Source organism: Lichenostomus cassidix, chromosome 10, assembly GCF_008360975.1.
Source record: "Lichenostomus cassidix isolate B80296 chromosome 10, HeHo_3.0, whole genome shotgun sequence".
Classification (NCBI taxonomy): Eukaryota; Metazoa; Chordata; class Aves; order Passeriformes; family Meliphagidae; genus Lichenostomus; species Lichenostomus cassidix.
In genome coordinates this window covers 18,888,059-18,909,126 of record NC_139491.1, presented here as the reverse complement: position 1 = coordinate 18,909,126, position 21,068 = coordinate 18,888,059, and the positions used below count along the sequence as shown (strand labels likewise).

Here is a 21,068-nt window from a genome sequence, read left to right as displayed (position 1 = left end):
ATCCAGAGGCTTTGGAGCATCTCCATACTGCAGCCTTGGGTACAGAAATCCTGTGTCCCCTCTCCAGGATCCAGAGCTGCATGAGCTCAGCTCAGGGAGGTTTTGTCCTCCCTCTCATCCCTAAACTGGGTGCTGAGACCATTCATTGAGATTTTCTGCCTTTGCCCCATTCCTACACCAGCACAAACTGAGGAAGAGGATGAGTGCTCCCAACACGAGTGCTTCCTCCCCAAGGAGTCTGGTTTTCCTCAGTTTGTGCAGGATTGTGCCAGTCTGAGCCTGGGAGCACTGGGACAGATGGGCTGCAGCTCCTGGGCTTTGAGCAGTGTCTCTGCACCAGCAAGGAGCAGTTTTCCAACTCCTCCTTGTTGGTGTGTGGGGTTGGCCTGCAGCTACCTGGGGTCCACCTGGGATAAATGAGAATATTAAATCTTGGATCTTTCAGGATTGCATAAAAGTGAAGCCAATTCTTCAGGGCAGTATTTATGGAGTTTATTTCTAGCAGGTGAGCAGGGCTTGGTACCATGGGATAGGTTGGGATCTTAAAAACGATCAAGTGGTGTTAAATGATGGAGTCTGACCCTGCAGATGGTCTGTGAGGTGTTGTTTACACTCAGTGGGGTGCACAGGGAAACTGAAAGATCCCAAAATTGAAAGCCAGAGATGGAAACCAGAACTTTCACCTGGAGAAGGAGCCACATCAAATAATACTAATATTGGAAAGCTTAAATGCTGCAGGGAATTCCCAGAGGCATCCCAGAGAGGAAGAGCACTTGTTGGGCTAAGGCAGCTGGTAGTGCCAGCTGGGAGGGAAAGGTTCCTGCCTTGGACTTGGCATTCCATCCCTCCTGTCCCAGGGAGCTGAGCCCATCCCAGCTGTGTCACAGCCCCTCACTCCCACCTACCCCAAACTGCAGAGTTTGTACCAAGTCAAGGTTTAAAGCCAATGGAGGATTTAATTTTAATTCCTTTTACTTGTCTTTGTTGTCTGGCCACAGACAGCAAAGCCCTGGGCACAAATCACAACCATCCCCTGGATCACCATTCCCTGAATTCCACCTGGTGTAAGGAAAAAGATATAAAGATACTGAGATCTCAGGGTTTCCCTGTCACTGCTGGAGCCTTCAGGAACGGTGCCTTCACCTTGGCAATAAATCAGCTGCAGTCAGTGGTTTCTGGAGGCAGTGGCTGTGCCAGTTGTTGTATGGCCCTGTCAAATCCTGGAACAACTCCTTAATTCTGTGTTTACAGCACTGCAGGTCAAGGTGAGGATATACATATCTGTAAATACAGCTTTCCTTCTTTTCCATGGGCCCCCAGGACATTCTGTTGGTGCTGAAGCCATTTGTAACAAATACCAAATATTTATAAATGCTGAATTACAAATTCCACTGTGAGACACGTGTAGTTCCCTTGTGTGATCCTAAATAACCATTTTTTCTGAAAAAAATCTATATATTAGTAAAGCTTCATTCTCTTCAAGTCTCAGAAGTGTGATTGTTTATTACATTTAAGGTTGCACTGGAAATTCTAGCAGGAATCTGGGAGGCAGCTCCAGGTTCCAAGCAGGACTGTTCCTTGCTGTGCTTTTTGTTTTCCCCAGCCAGAGGAGTTATGAACCCCCCAGGTAAACAGGGATTTAACCTCTGCAGAACAAGTGAGCCCTGGATCTTATGTTGCCTTTTTTTCATTTCTAATTGACTGCTGCTAAGTGCTGCTGCTGATTGCAGAATTTCCAGTGGAGGATAAACGTTGATATTTGATTAATGAATTGGCATGACAGAGAAGAACCAGTCCCAGATTAATGACTGTGGTTATGGAAATGCTGGGAACACGTGGGCTGGGGCTGTCTGAGGGCTGCAACTGCTGGGTTTGGGAAGTGCTGAGCCTGGTTTTCCTTTCAGACTGCAAATGCCACCACTCTGAGCTACCTGGTGACGGGGCTGAAGCCAAACACCCTCTACGAGTTCTCAGTGATGGTGACCAAGGGCAGGAGGTCCAGCACCTGGAGCATGACAGCACATGGGACAACCTTTGAATTAGGTACTGCTTGCCTCTGCAAGGGCTGGGATTTCATAGAGGAACCACCAGCTCCCTGTTTCTGAAATGGTTCTGCTGATTAGCACTTGCTGGGGAGGTCTGAATAGTTCTGTCAGAAATCCTGATTAAAAAACAACAACATACTTCAAAATTCCAAGGGATGATTGCAGGAGAATTTACATCAAATTACAGAGAAGTCATGAATAATGTACCACAGTTCATGGGCAGGAGAGAACAAAGTCTCACAAGAAGCACATTAGCACCAAATACAAAGAAAACACTTCAGCAAATAATAATTAAAATTTGCTGTAAATGTGATGTTAATTGTTACAGAGTGAGAAGGTGCATGAGGCAAATGAAGACAAAAAGGTCACAGTAGGAATTAAGACATCCAAATGAGCCCTGAATTCCTGTTCAGTGCAGAACAGAGGAGGGCTTGTAGCTGCCAGGGAATACTTGGGCACAGGGAGTGACTGAGGGCCAGACCCTCTCCCCGACCTGCCCCTCATTATCCTTCTGATCCTGCAGTGCTAAATGAACTTCAGGCAATTAAATTTACTGCTTATTATGCTTAGGTTTCTCTTTGGATGGACTGTGGAGGACACAAAGCCCATCCAAATGAGCCTGGAGTTCTCCTGCTAAATTAAAATACTGCCAAAAAATCAAACGTGCCAAGAATTAGTGAGATCTTCCAGATATTCTGGAACAGAAATTCTCTAATTTCTACTTTAGAAAAACAAACCCAGGATAGAATCTGAACTCTCCGAACTTACTCTGAAGTCCCAGTGAGCTTCAGTTGCTTTTGAAAAGATTGTGGTGGTTTTGGGTGGGAATTCCATGATGTGGGGCCAGCTCTGGGCTGGGGCTCCTTTCCCATCCCACTGTTCTCAGCCCACATTAAACACTCCATTTGTTACTTTTGCTGACACATGTTCAATCCTCAGCCCTAACTCTGCACTGAGTGCAGGTTCTGTAAAAGTTGCACAAATAAAGTTTCTAGAGGGAATTTGACACCCACAAAGGGCACAATGCAGGAGGTCTCAGTGCATTTAAATAGAAAGGGCCAGGTGGAAGTGGTTGGAAGGAATATTTACAAATAGGACCCAAAAGCTTGGGAACTAAGAAGAAAATTTTTAAAAACTAAGTTAAAAAAAGACTAAATATATTTTCTCATAGCAGGTCTTGTAATCTATGGAACTGTCCAAATTGCTGAGTGAGTGGCTCATTATTTTGGGATACTCCTGAGTAGTTGTATAGGACTTGGTCCTAAAAGGAAAATATGAAATTCTGAGCTCTTTGTTGTCTGCAGATTCCTGATCTCCTGTGGGCTGCTCCTGATTTTCTCTTTTTGTTTCTTCTGAATCCTGTTTTTACATATTTGGGGCAGTAACTTTTGGGCTTTGGCTGTCCCTGGTTTTCAGCTGTTCATCACAGGGATAATTGGTGGCCATCCCAGTGGATTTATGTATTGATTTCTAATAGGTCATGTACATAAAGCTCAGGAAATGTAGAAAGTTCAATGTTACTGTGGTTGGATAAAATACCCAAGGTGGATTTACTCTGCGTTGCTCCCTCAGAAGCCTCATGGATTTCACGATGTGGCACTGCAGGGATGATCAGTGCCCTCTGGAGCCACAGCTCTGGGTCAGCCCAGCAAGGATTTCAGTTTTCTGCTGGAGAAGTTTGTGCCATTTCTGAATTTTCAGCAGCAGAGGCTGATGGGAGAAGGAAAACTCTCCCCTCCTTTCTTTCCCTTGGTGCTGCTTTCTGGCAACCCAAGGCCAGTTGTGCTCAGCAAATATTTCTGCATTTCAGACATCTCTGTGGTGCAGAATCCTTCCAGATTTCAAATCATTCTTTGGAAAGTCAATCCGCAATTACAGCTTTGCCCAGAGATTGTTCCCCAGCAAAACTATGGCTGCCCCTGGATCCCTGGAAGTCCCCAAGGCCAGACTGGACAGGGCTTGGAGCAACCTGGGATAGTGGAAAGTGTCCCTGCCCATGGCAGGGGTGGCACTGGACAGGCTTTAAGGTCCCTACCAGCCCAAACCATTCCAGGCTGGTGTAATTCTAAATTACTGGTGGATTTACTTTGCTGATTGGGATTTAAGTGGCAAATTGGCATTTCCAGGTCTGAGTCCCACCACAAACCTGAAAACAGATGTTTCAGATGCCTACCTATATAAAATGTATATTTCACAAGTTTGTGTGATTTTTCTGATGCCTGAAAATCCAGGTGAGAGGTGCCAGGTTTTTGAGGACGTTCAGTCCTGGAACACCTGTGGTGCTAGAAGTGCTCTGGGAGGGGGAGCTCCATGTGGGAAGGAGGTGCTGACACTGGACAGCACTGGGCAGTGAGGGAGTAAATCAGTGAGACCCTGCAGGAGGGTGAGGGATTGAGAGCAGTAATCCAGAGAGAATAACCCAACTAGAACTGTATTCCACATCAGATGAAAATCAGAGCCCTGAGGTGGTTGTTCCTCTGCTGGGACAGAGCAGCCATTGCTGACTCTCTGGTTCTGTGTTGCAGTGCCAACCTCGCCCCCCAAGGATGTGACCGTGGTGAGCAAGGAGGGCAAACCTCGCACCATCATCGTCAACTGGCAGCCACCCTCCGAGGCCAATGGCAAAATCACAGGTGGGCCAGGGGCTCTGGGGGCTCAGTGGGGCTCTGGGGCTCCAGGGCTGGATCTCACCAGGGATCATCCCTGGGAACGTGGCCTGGCCTCCCTTAGCCACAGCTGCTCTGCCAATCTCTGCACTAGCTCCGATTCATTATTTACTTCTGGACCTCATCAAGATATATTCAGATCTAAACCGTCTGCAGGGGAAAATAGGAGTGGAACCAGAAATCCAATTGGAAGTTTAAATATCTCCATAACCTTTGCTTGCACTGTTCCAATAGCAGGCCTCCAGAAATGATCCTTGGTGCCTCTGGCACATCAGAGTTTATTTAGGAGAGGCCATCGCAGTGCTCTGTCATCTCTGTGGCATTTTTGTGTCACAGAACAGACTCCAGGGTAGTTTGTTATTCCCCTGACAGAACCATTAGGATTAAACTGTTATTTGCCTTTAACTACATTACTGCCATGTAGGATAAATCACTTTTCAGAAGTAATAATTACTGATTCCCTTCTGTAATTTCTGTTTTGATTCCCATTTGAAAGGCCTTTCTGAAATTACCTACTTCAATTTTAATTCTTTTTTTACCCCAGGTTAAGGTGAAATCAGGTTTTCATGGCATGTTTGCAGTGCCTGGGTTTGGGTCTGAGCTCAGAATGAACCATGGTGCAGAATTAAACCTGGGACACCAACTGATGAGGCAGGACTGAAGGCCAGGCTCTGGACAGGAGACTAAAATCAATTAAATCCCTGGGAAAAGGCAGCAAAATATTTCCTCTCCATGGCAAAGGAGGGTTGGAGACACAGGAGCCTTTGGCTGCCAGTGAGGGGCACAAATGTCTCACACCAGGGCACACCCAAGGAGGGGAGACAGCTACAGAGAGCAGTACTGACCTGCACAGGGTTGGAAAATCATCCCATTACCCAGCTCCAAAATCCCCTGGCAGTGAAGAAAACCCTTGGTTATCCATATGGGGAACAGACCTGTTCAGTATTTATCAGTTTTTGCATACACAGCAGTTAACAGCTTAAAAATGAAATAAAATGGTGATTCAGGGTAAGTCTGAGTGCAGCAGGCACCAGCTCCCCTTTCCCAGATCCCATCCCCAGCTCCCCTTTCCCAGATCCCATCCCCAGCTCCCCTTTCCCAGATCCCATCCCCAGCTCCCCTTTCCCAGATCCCATCCCCAGCTCCCCTTTTCCAGATCCCATCCCCAGCTCCCCTTTCCCAGATCCCATCCCCAGCTCCCCTTTCCCAGATCCCATCCCCAGCTCCCCTTTCCCAGATCCCATCCCCAGCTCCCCTTTCCCAGATCCCATCCCCAGCTCCCCTTTCCCAGATCCCATCCCCAGCTCCCCTTTCCCAGATCCCATCCCCAGCTCCCCTTTTCCAGATCCCATCCCCAGCTCCCCTTTCCCAGATCCTATCCCCAGCTCCCCTTTTCCAGAGCCATCACCAGTTCCCCTTTCCCAGAGCCCAGGCAGTTTTTGGCATGTGGGGCCCGAGTGCCCTCTGGCGGGAACAGCCCTGGCTGAGAACCCAGCACTAATTAATTACTCATTAACTCACTCTGGGCTGTCAGTGGTGCCAGAATTCTGAGTGCTGATGTCATTCCATGTCCATGGAATACTTGGCTTTGCAGCTCCAGTCTCCCTGGCTGAGGATGGGCTGGGCAGGGAATCCTGAGCTGGGCCTGTCTGGGCCCAACATGCTCGGACATCATTAGGGCTGCTGACTAATTAGGACACTCAGAAATTAATTCAGTACTTGTGCCTCTAGACTGTTAAAATGCTTTTAGCATCACTTCAGATATATATATATAGATAGATAGATAGATAGATATTTATGTATATGTTACATATACCTATATCCAGGCTCAAGTATTTAGTTTATAAATAATAGATAAAAATATATAAATAATATATGTAATGTATATTATGTACAGTGTATATATTAAATAGAAGTTCAAGTATTTATTTCTATGTATATATAAATATATAGAGGTTCAAGTATTTATTTTATATTAAAAAGTTATAAAGCTTTTGCTTCATACTGATACGTGATTTCAGTATATTTTAACAACAGAATATAAACTTTTCCCATACCTTTTTTTCTGGGATGTACAAGACAGCCTCAATTCTCTTCAGATTCTTGTTGCCTTTGTCAATACACTGAAAAATAGTGAAATAATTACAAATACAAGTTGTTTAGCTGTGCATGAGAATGGTTTGCTGTTTTAACGTAATTTAAATAATATAATACTAATTTTTTGAGGATGTTTTAATAATGGCAGCTTTCTTTTATTTTGCGTCATTTGGTTTGTGAATAGGTAAAGGGATGGAAATGAGCAATTTGTCCATGTTCAGAGAATGGCACTCAGAAATTCTCTCGATGTTTTAAATGGCTTTTTCCCCTTTACCATCTGCTTTGAAGAGTTCAGCTGGAGGGTGGCAGGGCCGGCTGATGGCTGAGTGTGGTTTGAGTGGCTGACAAAGCCAGAGCAGCCTCGGGCAGGCCCAGTGGTTTCCCGGGGCAAGCAGAACATTCCCTGTGCCGCTGTGGATGCAATGTCCCTCTGTCCTGCCCAGGGTACATCATCTACTACAGCACAGACGTCAACGCTGAGATCCACGACTGGGTCATCGAGCCTGTGGTGGGCAACCGCCTGACGCACCAGATCCAGGAGCTCACCCTGGACACTCCCTACTTCTTCAAGATCCAGGCTCGCAACTCCAAGGGCATGGGGCCCATGTCTGAGGCCGTGCAGTTCCGCACCCCCAAAGGTAACCTGGCTGTCCTGGGGTGAGGCACTGGGAGCAGGGGCTGCACTCACACTGGGGCTGCAGGAGGCATTTCTCATGGGCTTTGTCTTGCATGGAATGAATCCCTGTGGATGCAGCTCAGCTGCTGGGTTAATTGCTGTTCCACAGAGACTGGGAGCACTGGGGTCATTCAGTTGTTACAGACCTGGGGAGGCTGCAGGAAAAGTCCAGGTCCTGAGTGTCACATCTGCTCACTGGGAATGGGGTGGTGCAGGGGAAATTTGTGGGATACAACAGGCCCCTAATTCAGGAACTGATGGCAACAGGCAACTGGTAAATAGTAAAATGTGAGAGAGCTTGGGAAAATAAAGTTACGAGTTGATTGTCATAGAATCCTATCACAGAATTGGGTTGGGAGGGACCTTACAGCCCATCCATGGGCAGGGACACTCCACCAGCCCAGGTTGCTCCAAGCCCTGTCCAGCCTGGCCTTGGACACTTCTCCATGTGAGTTTTAGTGCTGAAAATCAAGAGCTGTACCCTGTGCTGTGGGAAACTTGGAATTCTGTCTCACTCCTTCAAGCCTTGTGATGTGTCTCTTGTTTTTTCCTCCCTGTGCTTGCCCCATTAAGCTGAGTCCTCAGATAAAATGCCCAATGATCAAGGTAAATGAACAGCCACATTTCTATTCTCTCCATCCCTCACTGTTCTGCTCTGCTGTCCATGTGCTGGGACATTTTCTAAGTGAAAAATCCTGCTGCTCCCATGGGAACGGGCGAGTTCCTGCTGTGCTCACGGGCAGAGCTGGAAGTCTGGGTGTGGGTGGTGGGAATGTGAAGTGATCTCTGTAGAGATGTCCCAGGAGGGCCACAGGGGCTGTGCCAATGCTGAATCCTTCTGTGGGAATGGCTTTGGATCCAGAGGTGCCCCATCCAGCCCATCCATGTGTGAGGGGGTGGAAGATCAAAGAGATTCTGATGAGCACAAGTGCTGCTTGTGAGGATTCATTCTGTACTGAAGCAGGGAAGCCCTGGAAAGCTCTGTGCAGGAGAGATTCTGCCTGTCAGCTCATTTGGAGCCCAGACTCTCCTGAGGAGCTTGGCCCTGGCTCCTAAAAGCCTTAAGGTTTTAAAATGTTTGCTTGAAAAATGGGAGCTTTGAGTTTCCTACATCAAATTAGAAGGTGGATGTCCCAGGGCTCTTCTTGCTTTCTTCCAAATAACCTCCAAGCCCCATAAAAAGAGGCAGAATTAGTCTGAAGGGATGAGTTAAAGAGGCCATTGGCAAACAGCTTAGACATGCAATTAAAGAGATCCTACAGGGGCTCTGAGGGAGCTGCTCCTCACTTGGCTCCTCATTGTGGTAGTTGGAGTAATTTATTAAATGTGCTTTTCCTCTGTACCAGGCAGTGCTGGCAGCAGAGGCAGTTTGTGAGCCATTTGATCCCCAGCTCTGTGTCCAGAGGTGGGGATGAGGTTTGGGCTGTCTGGGGAGCAGATACTCCCCAGGGGAAGCTCCAATGTCACTGTCCTGTTCACCTGCAGCGGGAGGGAATCAGGGAAGGTTACGTGGTTTTAGGAAAAAGTTGCTGCTTTCTGTTCCAGCCCCATTTTAGCCACTGTTGCATCCTAAAGTAACATGTTCTCCCAGTAATGATCAATTTTTATCCCATCCCATTTTTTATAAATCATAAAAGCCAAGAATTTTGTTTGGGAATTCCTGTAAGAACACTGGGAGATATGAAATCCTGGCAGTAGCTGAAATGTGGGAAAGGGGAAGGCAGAGGGAGTGCAGGAGAGGAGCTGCAGAGCTGCTCTGTGACAGCAGCACAGAACTGCCAAACTGGGACCTGCAGGAAAGGGCCAGCAAGTCACTCAGGCTGGGGCCAGAACTAAATGGGATTGATCCTCTGCCCCTAATGGTTCTTTTTCTCTCTTTTCTATCTTTAATGTTATCCTTCTGAACTCAGCACACAGTTCTGTTTTCCAACACCCTCCTGGAGCACAGAGCTCCCTGGGTCAGAGCTCAGGGCCTGTTGCTCTCAGGCTTCAGGGGGTGGCACTGCCCTTGTCCTAAAGCAAAGATGAAGGTCTCTGATCAAGTAAAGCCATCCTGAAGTCACCCAAAGTTAAATCTCTTGTCCCATGGATATATTGTAACATGGAGGTTCACAGGCTGAATGGAAAATAATTCCAAGCAAATGCTGTCTTAAACTCTTCCTTAAAATAGGTTGTTCTGCATAAGAGATGGAGCTTCCTGGAATTGAAAGGTTTAAACTGTTGGTCTCTGGGTTTAGGAATTGGATCCTGACAAGCACTTTGGTTGGGTACCTGAATTTCATCCTAAATTCACCAGAAAGGACATGGGTTCCATGAGGATCATTGTGCATTGTCTCTCTTACCTACCCCGGCTTTGTGTCCCCTCCTGACCCCAGGGCAGTTATTCCCTTCTCTTCCATGGTGTTATTCAGGATATTGAGCTGCACTTGGCCAAGCACAAGTCCTTGCAGAATGCATTAGAAACATTCCTTGTGAATAATTCTCATTTTTATCAGTTAATTTGTTGTTAATCTTGTTAATAGGTTCCACATGGCTTTTTTATGGTGCTATTTTAACAAAGCATTGCACAGCACTCTGTCAGATGCTTTCTGGAAGCCTAAATGCAGTATATTTTATATATCCCATTATATATCTGCATAGTTACTGTTACCAGCCCCGTTTATGGGCTGACATTTAGTTTTGTTGAAAATACCTGTTTTCCATAAAACAGAAAGATGGATATAAGGTACATGCCATCTCCTCTTCCTCCCCTTTTCCATCATCTCACCTGCGTTAGAGCTCCAGCTGCTACACCAGAAATGCTCAGGGTGTCTGATTGTTCTCCTAAAACATTGCTGGGTATTCAAATTCCCCCTTCTGCCCCAGCTTCTGTGCCTGGGAGATCTAGCAGCTCCTCAGGGCCAGGCTCAGGGATCCAGAGTCCTTCTAGGGGTTTCCCACCTTCCCAGCGCAGGTTAAGGGATCAAACAAGCAGGAATACATGAAACAGAAACTGTTCCAAAGGCTGTTTCGGTCTGTCAGTGCTGCAGGATGATGAGTTCCCACAAAGGGAGCCCTGGGGCAGTGTCCTCTCCAGCCTGGCAGCTCCATGGGTTTTCCAAGTCATTTGTCCTGCAGTGCATCCTTTCCATCACTGCAGGCTGCAGCACCTCTCTGCACACTCCGAATGTTCTCCTTGTTCCCCCCCAATGTCCCCCCTTGTTCCCTGCCCCTGCCTGCTTTTGCCATTTGTCTTTATTTCAGTCAGGAATTCACAGGCCCTCACTGGAGGTTCAGTTTCCATTTGTTACACATCCTTTAACACTTATTACTTCTTGATTAAAGGGGATTTTTAACTGAAGAAATCCGTCCGGCTACGCAACTGCCGCATTGCCTGACTTCTTGGGGGGCGGGGGGTGTTTGTAGAACAGTGTGAAAATGTGCAGAATATTCTGGGTTCCTGAGACCAGAGGAATATTATTCTTTGCTCCATTGCTGAATGTTTCCCCTACTCCAGTATCTCTCTCCTTAGTTTTGCATTAGTGCATTTTAATGAAAACACAGAGTGAAAGGGCCAGGTTTGGATGTGACTATTTAATTGTTTCCTCAGGTTTCATCCAAACAATTTTTGTGGTGCTTTGTTGGCATTTGTGGTGCACAGGAGAGCACAGGGAGGAGCTGAAAGCAGGTTTTTATGGATAGGCAGGGTCTTAATATTACACTTACTGTCCTTTGCATCCTCCACCCATTTCCAGTCTCCCCCACCTGCTGGTGTTAGGAAGAGAAACCTGGATAGTTCCTGCATGAGGGTGAGGAACTGCCAGTACAAGTGGGGCAAAGCCATTTGTCTCAACATGTCCCTGTGCCTTACTGCAAATGGGCTTTATTATCACTTAAAAATGAAATTAGTAGAGACTCCTCAGCTTAATGAGGAAAATAATAACTGGGAAACTGTTAAAGACCTCCTTTGGCTAAGAGGTTCTTTCCTTGGAGGAACAGGTGCTGTGCAAAGTTGTAAAAATACAGAAAAGGAGGGGAAAAGTTGCTCCTGGGGGTTGGGGAGGTTCTAGAGGAGGACTCAGAGAAGCTGAGCTGTGCCTGTATGTGTGTGTAAAATTCCACTGTGTCCCACCTTTGCAGCCTCGGGATCTGCCGGGAAGGGGAGCCGCCCTGTGGATTTGGGACCAGACTACAAACCACCCCTGGGAGGTGAGTGAGGGCCACAGCTGCTCCATGGCCACAGGTTTGACTCCACTTTGGTATCACGCAGGGAATAAGCCAGCAACAGTTCCACAACTTCTGCTCCCTGGGATGATCCCTGTTCCTCAGGATGATCCCTGAGCCCTGATGGGTTCAGGAAATCCCATCACACTCCTGCCGTGGTGTCCCTGCTGCTGCTGAACCATCACAGCATTTCCATTACCAGATCTACTCCCAGCGTGGTGGTCAGTGGCTGCTGGAGTGTGAAATCAATTCTGTGGGAGCAGATTAGGAAGGAGAAGCCTCCTCTGGCTCCTTCTCCTGGTCAGTGCTGTGTGTTGGGATGCCCTATCCTCAGGGAATGCTCCCTAGTGGTAGATAGAGGGTTTCCTTCAGAGCCAGCTGACCCCTGGAGGATCCTGATCCAATGCCAGCGGGGTTTGGCTCCTGCAGGCTTAGCAGGATCCCATACTGACTCTGCTTAGAGTGGTGAGTTTTTGGTGATAATTGAGTAAGCTGCACTTAAATTCTGATAGACTTAGTAGGAAAAGGATCTATGAATCAACTTCCAGTGGAACAGTTGTAGAGAAACAGTTGGCAAAGGCCAAGGAAATAAATGTTCCCATGAGATCCATCCCCTCCCGCTGACCTGCAGCATTCCGGGTGTCTCTGGTGGGCACTGCTTACTTTTCCTGTGTAACAAATGCCCTTTTCTCCCCTGCCCACCCTCGCAGGCAGTAACAGTCCCCACGGCAGCCCCACGTCCCCCCTGGACAGCAACATGCTGCTGGTGATCATCGTGTCTGTGGGCGTCATCACCATCGTCATCGTCGTCATTGTCGCCGTTTTCTGCACGCGCCGCACCACGTCCCACCAGAAAAAGTAATGGGGCTGGGGGCCTGGGCCTGCCTGCCTTCATTAATCTTATTATTCTGTCTTTTAGGATGCTTTAGAGTTTATTCCTTACAAGTCCTGTAGGTGCTGCTGCTGCTGCTCTGGTTTTCCTGTCGATATCCCAGAGGTCCAAACCCTCAGGAGTTCACACCCAAACTGGGGCAGTGTTTGCAGGTGTACCTGCACTTGCCCCTCTCTGTTGTGTAAAAGTTCCCAAAATGCAGCCAGTCCATGTATTGGCAGCTGGGAGAGCCCAAGAGCTCAGGCAGCTCCTCACTCCTGCATGTGTGGGCTCAGTGCACAGGCTGAGTTTGACAATATCCAGCTTTTAGTAGGATTACAGGAGTGGAATCTGGATGTGGTGCTGGATTCCTTAGAAAAGTACTCCAAAATCCCAAATCCTGGTGTTTGTGTCTGAATTCTTCCCTCATTTAGAGCATCTGCATTAATCCTGCGGCAGTGATGCTCCCATTTAGGGGCTCCTGAAGGTTCTCTTTGCATGTTCTTTGAAAGACCAGTGCTGTGCTTTAGGTTTGAAAAGATGCTGTTATGCAAAACAGGTTTTAAGGAAGTGATTGAAAGCCAGGCTAGGAAGATCATCTGCCCCTGCTGTGCTGCGGCAGGAGCATCCTGCAGAACTGCAGGACAGGGAGCAGGGATGTGACAGTACCTGGCAGCTGGGCCGTGTTGGGGGGAGGGCAGCATGGAGGGGCCTGTGCCAGGAGTTTTATTCTCTGAGCAGAAATAACCCGTGAAATCTCAATTTCTGAGTGCCCCAGCCAGGGAATAACCTGATCCCTGTCACTCATCAGCTCCAGTGGGAGCAGGATGTGGGAGTCACCCCTGTGATGGCTCTGCCAGGGACAGTTAGCCATGTCTGAGCCATTCCCAGGCACTCTGCTCCCAAGGGGACTCCTTCCTCCTCCAGCTTTGCCAAGGTCCAAAGTGAGGAGTGGGCATGGAGGCAGTGCTGGAATCTACACTTTCCCAAAATCCTGCCATCCCAAATCTCTGCCTCACCATGGTTTGCTGCTACTGCTGAACAGGATGGGAACCTCCCCAGTGGGAGATGTCCGACCTGAGTGGGGCAGGAAGGAGTGTTCTGTCATTAATCCTGGGTTCCCATCCTGTTGGCTGTTGACTGTCTGCAGCTCCTTCTCCAGCAGCTGCTGGGCCTTGGTGAGCCTGGGATATGAGCACACCATTGGAATATTCTCTTAACAACCAGAGTTTCTGCAAATGTCATTTTTGCTAATGAAGGCTGGGGCTGCAGAGCCAGGGCTGCACGTGGGGTACCATCGGAGACAAATTCCATGGCACTGGAATTCAGGATGTGCTTTGAGGTGTCACTGGGACTTGTGTGCAAAATTCAAAGCTCCCTGCCCAGTGGGAAACTTGTGCCCAGCTGGATGCAGGATCTGAGGGGAATCTCAAGGAAAAGTCACCTTTTCCAACAAGTGAAGAACATCTCTGTTGTCCTTCCCAGGAAAAGAGCCGCCTGCAAATCCGTGAATGGCTCCCACAAGTACAAAGGGAACTCCAAAGATGTCAAACCCCCAGACCTTTGGATCCATCACGAGAGGCTGGAGCTCAAACCCATTGATAAATCCCCAGATCCCAATCCAATCATGACAGACACCCCGATCCCTCGCAACTCCCAGGACATCACCCCGGTGGATAATTCCATGGACAGCAACATCCATCAGAGGCGCAATTCCTACAGAGGTGAGTGACCATGAGGAGTGAAACACATTTTACTGTGGCTGATGAAATTACTTTATTGACAGATTATTTAGTTACTCTTTTTTGCTCTTATTTTCCAAGTAGTGAATTGGGTTTGTTCCTGGTTTCTGAGACTCCGAAAAGGTTGGATCACATGTTTTAGTGAGGAAATGGAGTATCCAAGAGTTAAATCATTACTTAGTAAATACTCATTGTTAATGGGAAGATCATCTCACTTCATATCAAACCCTTGGAGTTGTGTCTAACCTTCCAGCCCAGAGCTGAACCACTGCCAGAGCTTTGCACTGGGGCCAGTGCCCAAAAATCATCACCCTCACTGTCCTGTTCCCACCTCCCAGCAAAGGGGAAAAAATAGGCTTTTTTTATCAGTGGTGACTGCAGACCTGCCTGGGAACAGGAATGAGGAGAGGAGTGTCGGAATGCTGGTGTGGTTCCCCAGGAGCGTGGCTCAGAGGGAATAACCTGGCTGTTCTCCCCCAGGACACGAGTCCGAGGACAGCATGTCCACGCTGGCGGGAAGAAGGGGCATGAGGCCCAAGATGATGATGCCTTTTGACTCTCAGCCACCTCAGCGTAAGTGAACACCTCTGCTGCTGCTGGAGCTGGGAGCAGCCCCTCCCTGCTCCCCAGAAATCCCATCCTGGGCAGCAGGAACAGCTCAGGGGAGGCTCCTGAGCCCCTCCTGGCCAGGGCAGAGTGAGGCCACAGCAGGAGGGACCAAGAGTGGCTGTGCTGGGGTGAGGGCAGGACAGGGGCAGGGGCAAGAGCATGTCCAGCTCTGTCCATCGCATTCTGGGCTCTCCAGGAGCACCCTGCAGGCCTGGCTGCTTCTTGGAGTTGTTTCCTTGGAACTCTGCCAGCATCCAGCTGCTCCATGGGGGCTGGAGAGAGCTGGAATCTCTGACAGGTTCCCCACTGTTGGTTTTGCTCTCCCAGCCCAAGCGGTCACACCTTTGCAGCCTCTTCATGAGGCTCCATCCCCTTTATCTCTGCAGTTGCTGCTCTCAGAGCCTTCTCTGACTTCGCTCTGAGCTCCTTGAGCCCTCTTTGTCCTGGGATCCTTCTCTGATCCCAAAATTTTCACTACTATTATCATTATTATGAAATATTTTAAGAATTAAACAATATATCTAATTTTCAAATGACTCCAAGGTGGAAAGGGACTTGGCTAAACGTCTGAACAGCCACATCAAAGCCCTGTGTAAGAACACCAGTGAGCAGCTCAGGAGTTACTGTGCAGGGACAGGCCTGGGAGGCAAAATCATCCCAAGCTCCCCTGGGCTGAACTTCAGCCTTCCCTGAGCTCTGGGATTGTGTTCCACCTGTGGCTGCCACAACCCGTTGTGTTTGATGGAATTATTGCAGAGCAGTCCATTACATTCCCACTCCCTTTTTGCCTTAATCAAAAATCAAACTGAGGACTTGGTGTTCTTGATCTCTGCCTACTTTTTCAAGTGTCCTGATGTCCTCATTGCTCAGTTTGTGAATGTTCTTGTTCGACAGCCTTTGTATGTTTGCAGAGTTGGGTGAGAAGCTCACCCTGGCATGAGGCCCTTGCCCAGTGAGCCCCACCAGGGCCATTCCTTGTGTCCCACTCTGGGCCTGCACAATCTTCCATGGCTTTCTTCCACCCACTGCAGCCTTCAGATGCAGTTACAATTTTTTTACCTGTTGGGTACTGAATTGTGATTATCTACTCTGTGCCATTTTAGTCTAATTTGCAGTAATTTTGTGTACCTAATTACTCTCTTCTTTAACTGCTGGAACACAGGAATTCTGGAAGGATATGGGGAAGCAAAGGGCTGTTTCTATTTTCTGTTTTAACACAGCACATTTCCTCTTTATCAATAGAATCGATATTGATAATAGATCTGTATTCTCTTCATTCTTCATCTGGACTTTTCCTTAGAATCAGGCAGTGCATTAGGAGCTGGTGGCACAGTTTTTGGAGCTGTAATTGGGTGTTTTTTTGTTCTAAGCACATTTGAGGTGTGATAGCCCAGGAGTTGAAGCTGGGTTGTGCATCAGCCAGGGGTGTGGCTCCCTTTGGAGCAGGGAGCAGGGAGGGGTGTCCCCAGGCTGTCGTGTGTGTGTGTTAAGTGTTTCTCTGTCTTGTGTTCATCCACAGCCGTGATTAGTGCTCATCCCATCCATTCCCTCGATCCCCCTCACCACCATTTCCACTCCGGCAGCCTCGCCTCTCCAACCCGCAGCTTCCTGCACCACCAGCTCAGCCCGTGGCCCCTGGGCTCTGCCATGTCCCATTCGGACAGGGCCGACTCCACAGGTGAGAGATGAACCCTCAGGGAGGTGCTGCTTTGTGCAAAAGTGCGGGGAACACCTGGAAATCAGAGCCTGAGCTCGGTCAGTCTCCACTGCAGGGCTCCCCGAGGGATGGGCTCAGTGCAGACAGAATCCTGGACAGGCTGGCTCAGATATTGATCGTTGACATCCATCATGGTGTCCTTGGAAAAGGGGGTTGAATGTTGTATACACAGCTCCAAACTGGGGGATCCTCCTGCTAGAGCCTCCAGCCCTGGAGTCCGAAACAGATTATATCTGAGCTGCTTCATTGGATAACTTCGCCCCTAATTAATATCATTTGAAACCAAGAGGAGAGGAAAGTCCAGGCTTGGCTACTGAGCATGGGGGCACACAGAGAATGGGGTGATTTCTGTGTAGCACTTCCAGGCTCGATCAGAATCATTGGCATAGTTCTGGAGAGCACCAGAGTCTCCAGTGCTCTGAAAAATTCCAAGCAGTGGTGTTGCTGAACATGCACATGAAAGTTGGAATGAAGTGAACTCTGAGCTTTTCTGTTTTAAGGCCGACATTTTAAGGTGTCACAGCCAGAAGTGTTGTTTCCATATGAAAACAATTCCTGAGGCTGCAAGGTCCATTCCAACCCAAACCATTCCATGATTCTCAGTAGATGGATTTCAAGTGCAGCTCCTCTGTGACCACCGCAGTGCTGTGTGCTTGAAGCGTTGCTGGTTAAAAATGCCAATACTGGGAGGTGCTCTGGGGTAAAAGGAGGCTGCAGATGTATGTTCTGTGCCGTTTATGTGAAGATTTGAACATGGAGCTGTTCCAGTGCAAAGCGTTGCTGGAGAGCTGGAATCCCTCAGCCCCCAGACAGCCGATGCTTAGCCCGGAGCAGCCGTGGGGGATTCCCCGCACGGACACGGTGCTCCCAGAGGAGGAGCTGCTGCCCCTGCTCGCAGAGCCCATTGCCGTGAGGAACGAGCCCCGGCGCTGTTTGTGTTGCAGAGTCGGTGCGGAACACGCCCAGCACGGACACGATGCCGGCAGCCTCAGCCGCGGCCGGCGCGGAGCTGCCGGAGCCCGAGGGGCCATTCCTGCCCCCTGAGGAGGAGCCCCAGGGTCCCCCCACGGCCCACGTGCGCCCCTCGCACCCCCTCAAGAGCTTCGCCGTGCCCGCCGTGCCCGCAGGGGGACCCTTCGACCCTGCCCTGCCCAGCACCCCGCTGCTGACACAGCAAGGTGAGGCTGGACAACCGCGGTTTTGGGAACAAAGGGTTGGGCATCAACGGGGATGTGGCAGAGGCTGGGGTGAATTTTATTGATGTCATTTTCTGTGCATAGATAAGAGAAAATACAAATCCAGCATTCCATAATTCAGGTGTTCCTTTTCTCCTCATGGAATCCTTTTCCTTCATAGAAACATCCCAGATGGATTTGGGTTGGAGGGGAGCTTTAAAGCCCATCCAGTTCCAGCCCTGCCATGGGCAGGGACACCTCCCACTGTCCCAGGCTGCCCAAGCCCCATCCAACCTGGCCTTGGACACTGCCAGGGATCCAGGGGCAGCCACAGCTTCTCTGGGCAACCTCCCAGGACCTCCCCACCCTCACAGGGAGGAATTACTCCCCAGTATCCTATTCACCCTGGCAGTGGGCAGCCATTCCCTGTGTCCTTCCTCTGCTCCTTTTAGGAGCTTCCTGAGCAGGCAGCAGTCCCAGTGCGCTGAGGCTGAGCCTGTGGCACTCCTTTGCAGCTCCTGGGCACGCAGTGCACGCGGTGAAGACAGCGTCCATCGGCACCCTGGGCAGGAGCCGGCCGCCCATGCCCGTGGTGGTGCCCAGCGCCCCCGAGGTGCAGGAGACCACGCGGATGCTGGAGGACTCGGAGAGCGTAGGTACCACCCTGCCCGGGCTGGGCAGGGCCCTCACCCGGGCTCCGGGGGGAATTGTGCACTGACACCTTCCCAGGCACAGGGAACGGGGCTGGAACTGCAGGAATTGTGCACTGACACCTTCCCAGGCACAGGGAATGGGGCTTGACACCTTTTCAGGCTCTGGGCTTCACCAGCTCCAGTGCCTGTGAATCCGGATGAAAAATGTAGGGGAGACACCTTCTCCAGGGAGGATCCTGCTGAAGTCGTGCAGTTGCAGCTTCCTGAGCTGCTGCACAGCATTCCCAGGGTCACTGCACACAGAACATTGGGCATTAATGCCAAGCCATCACCCCAATTATGTTTGTAGATTTTCAAGGGAAAGTTTCCTGACTTTTGGAAAAGGTGCAGCCAACTGTTATTTTACTTTTCTGATTTTATTTCTGTATGTGCTGGTCTGGAAACTTGATCTGGCTTTTGTCCTTCTGTCACTCCTGTTTTATTCATTTTGTTTGGTCAGTACCAAACCCATATTCTTCAACAAATTTGCAATATTTAAGTGGAGCCATTAATGATTTTTTTCATTAATGAATTAGTGCAAGGTAGAGTCAGCACAAAAACCTGGTTAAATTAAATTGCTGGTTCAACTAGGGGTCTTGAAATATAAATTACAAGTTAAATTATGAGGTTTAGGGTTGGGTAGTATTTGAATTAATTCTGGTTTTTTATGTGAACCTGTAGGAATGAGTTGACTTTCAGCTGCTGCTATTTATCCTTGTCGGTAGTTGGCAGGTAATGTGTTGGACACACATTTATATTATATTACTATGTAGGACTGAGGTGACTTTTCTGGTCCAGTGCAGCTGTTCGGTAAACTGGAAGTTCTTTGCTGTTTAAATGAAGGAGGAGGTTTTTGTGGAGGAGCACAGGAAAGGAGAGCAGGTCAGGGCTGGAAACTGCTCAGAACTGGGAAGGACTTGGTCAGGAAAGGTTTGGAGATGAACCACGCTGTGGTGACAGAAACCAAACAACTGAGCCTAAAAATGTGTGGGTTTGGCAACCACCCTGATCCCAAAACAGCTTTGTTGAAGGGATTCCTTTGGTCTTTTTTCCCATTAAGCTGGAGAGATTCTTCTCAACTTCCTGCTTTGGTTCAAAGGCGGGAATTGAGATGGGGAAACAGGTCAGATGCTCCTGGGGGTGGTCAGTGGAGCTCTGAGCCACAACTGCCCAAAGAGCTGCACTCAAAATAGAGGGATCTTTCACCTAATTGGTTTGTGGGATCATCCATAAACCCATCTGTGCTCATTGAGTCGGGGTCAGGAGGTGCCCCAGGGAGTGCCATTCCCAGGATTCCTGCTCTGTCCCTTGCAAGGGCAGTCGCAGCTCCCTGAGTGACCCTTTCCCTCTCCCCAGAGCTACGAGCCAGACGAGCTGACCAAAGAAATGGCCCACCTGGAAGGACTCATGAAGGACCTCAATGCCATCACCACGGCGTGACCACCTGGACGTGACTCCAAACCACGCCGCCAGTCTTGGACTCAGCCTTGGAACACAAGGAATTGTACAGAGGAAAAACTAAAGGAAAAAAAAGAAAAAGAGGAAAAAAAAAAAAAACAAAGCAGAAAGAGGGACAGCACATGAGAGCAATGGAGAGAGGAAGCAGCCAGGGGTGACCCCAGTGTCACCCATTGTCCTGCAGGAGCCACGTGGGATTCCAGCAGAGCCTGGGCAGGATGGGCCCTGGCAGCCGGGCTGGGAAAAACCCAGCAGGACAAAAGCAAAGCAAAGTGGACTCGCCGTTAAGTTTTTTTCTGGTCAGGTTTTGTCTCAGTGGTGTGATTGCCCTGCCTTTTCAGTGTTGGACATTGGCATTTATGTACAATTTTATTTGTGTTTTTATTTTATCTTTTTTTATAAAAAGGAAAAAAAATATTGTAATAAAAAAAAAGGGAGAAACTGTTGTTTTCCACAGCCTAGGCTGAGGTTTGACTGCTTGTTCTATTGTGTATGAAAATTCATTGCCAGTGTGGGTTGTTCTGTTTTGTTTTTTATTCTGCGTATAATTACGTCCCCTTCTGGCAGTTAATCCATAGCCTTTTGGGATGCTGCACTGCTCTTTGTAAGCTTTTTTTATTATTTTTATATTATAATTATTAAAAGCCTGACTTTCTCCTCTCATCACTGTGAGATTCCCGGTCTGTTTGAGTTGAGGTGTAATTGGAGAGCCTTGTTTGTCACTTTTTGTGCAGTTTAAATATTTTGAGTGGGGGGAGAAGTAGCTGGGGAAGGGGAGGGTATTCAGGGGAGGGTTAATTCCTGGTGTTTTCCTGTCCTTTTCCAGTGACTGGGAAGACTGAAGAGCATGGAAACACCTTCAGCTGTGCTGTCTCTGTCACAGTGCAGGGAGAGGCTCCTTTAGGAACAGTCAGAGAATTCCTCTGGGAAATTGGGGTTCCTCCTGTTCAGGTGACCCTGCAGGAAGCTTCTTTTGGCAGCTGGGCTGGTGGCGTTGGTTTAAAGCTGGAGCAGGAGCCTTGGAAATGCAGTGAGAGCTCAGCAGGGCTGGGGTTGAGTCCCCTAGGTTCAGAACTTTGGGATCTTCCCATTCCCAACAGCCCAGATCCTGCCTGGG

At 48.8% G+C, this 21,068-nt stretch overlaps 1 protein-coding gene across 6 annotated transcripts in view; it reads left to right on the top strand.

Moving 5' to 3' along the window:
• Positions 1-20,614, top strand: part of NEO1 (neogenin 1) — a 161,041-nt gene extending 140,427 nt beyond the window's left edge. For 3 of the 6 annotated variants that reach the window (XM_085071061.1, XM_085071065.1, XM_085071064.1), the window contains exons 18-29: positions 1,905-2,043; positions 4,571-4,678; positions 7,252-7,446; positions 8,058-8,090; positions 11,604-11,672; positions 12,398-12,545; positions 14,044-14,282; positions 14,781-14,873; positions 16,429-16,587; positions 17,571-17,804; positions 18,317-18,453; positions 19,850-20,614. In XM_085071061.1, coding sequence (XP_084927187.1) covers positions 1,905-2,043; positions 4,571-4,678; positions 7,252-7,446; positions 8,058-8,090; positions 11,604-11,672; positions 12,398-12,545; positions 14,044-14,282; positions 14,781-14,873; positions 16,429-16,587; positions 17,571-17,804; positions 18,317-18,453; positions 19,850-19,933 — 1,638 coding nt within the window. In that variant the 3' untranslated portion in view covers positions 19,934-20,614. The remainder of the gene's footprint in view (positions 1-1,904; positions 2,044-4,570; positions 4,679-7,251; positions 7,447-8,057; positions 8,091-11,603; positions 11,673-12,397; positions 12,546-14,043; positions 14,283-14,780; positions 14,874-16,428; positions 16,588-17,570; positions 17,805-18,316; positions 18,454-19,849) is intronic. The other 3 variants (XM_085071066.1, XM_085071063.1, XM_085071067.1) reach the window with 3 other exon arrangements.
• Positions 20,615-21,068: the final 454 nt, after the last annotated feature.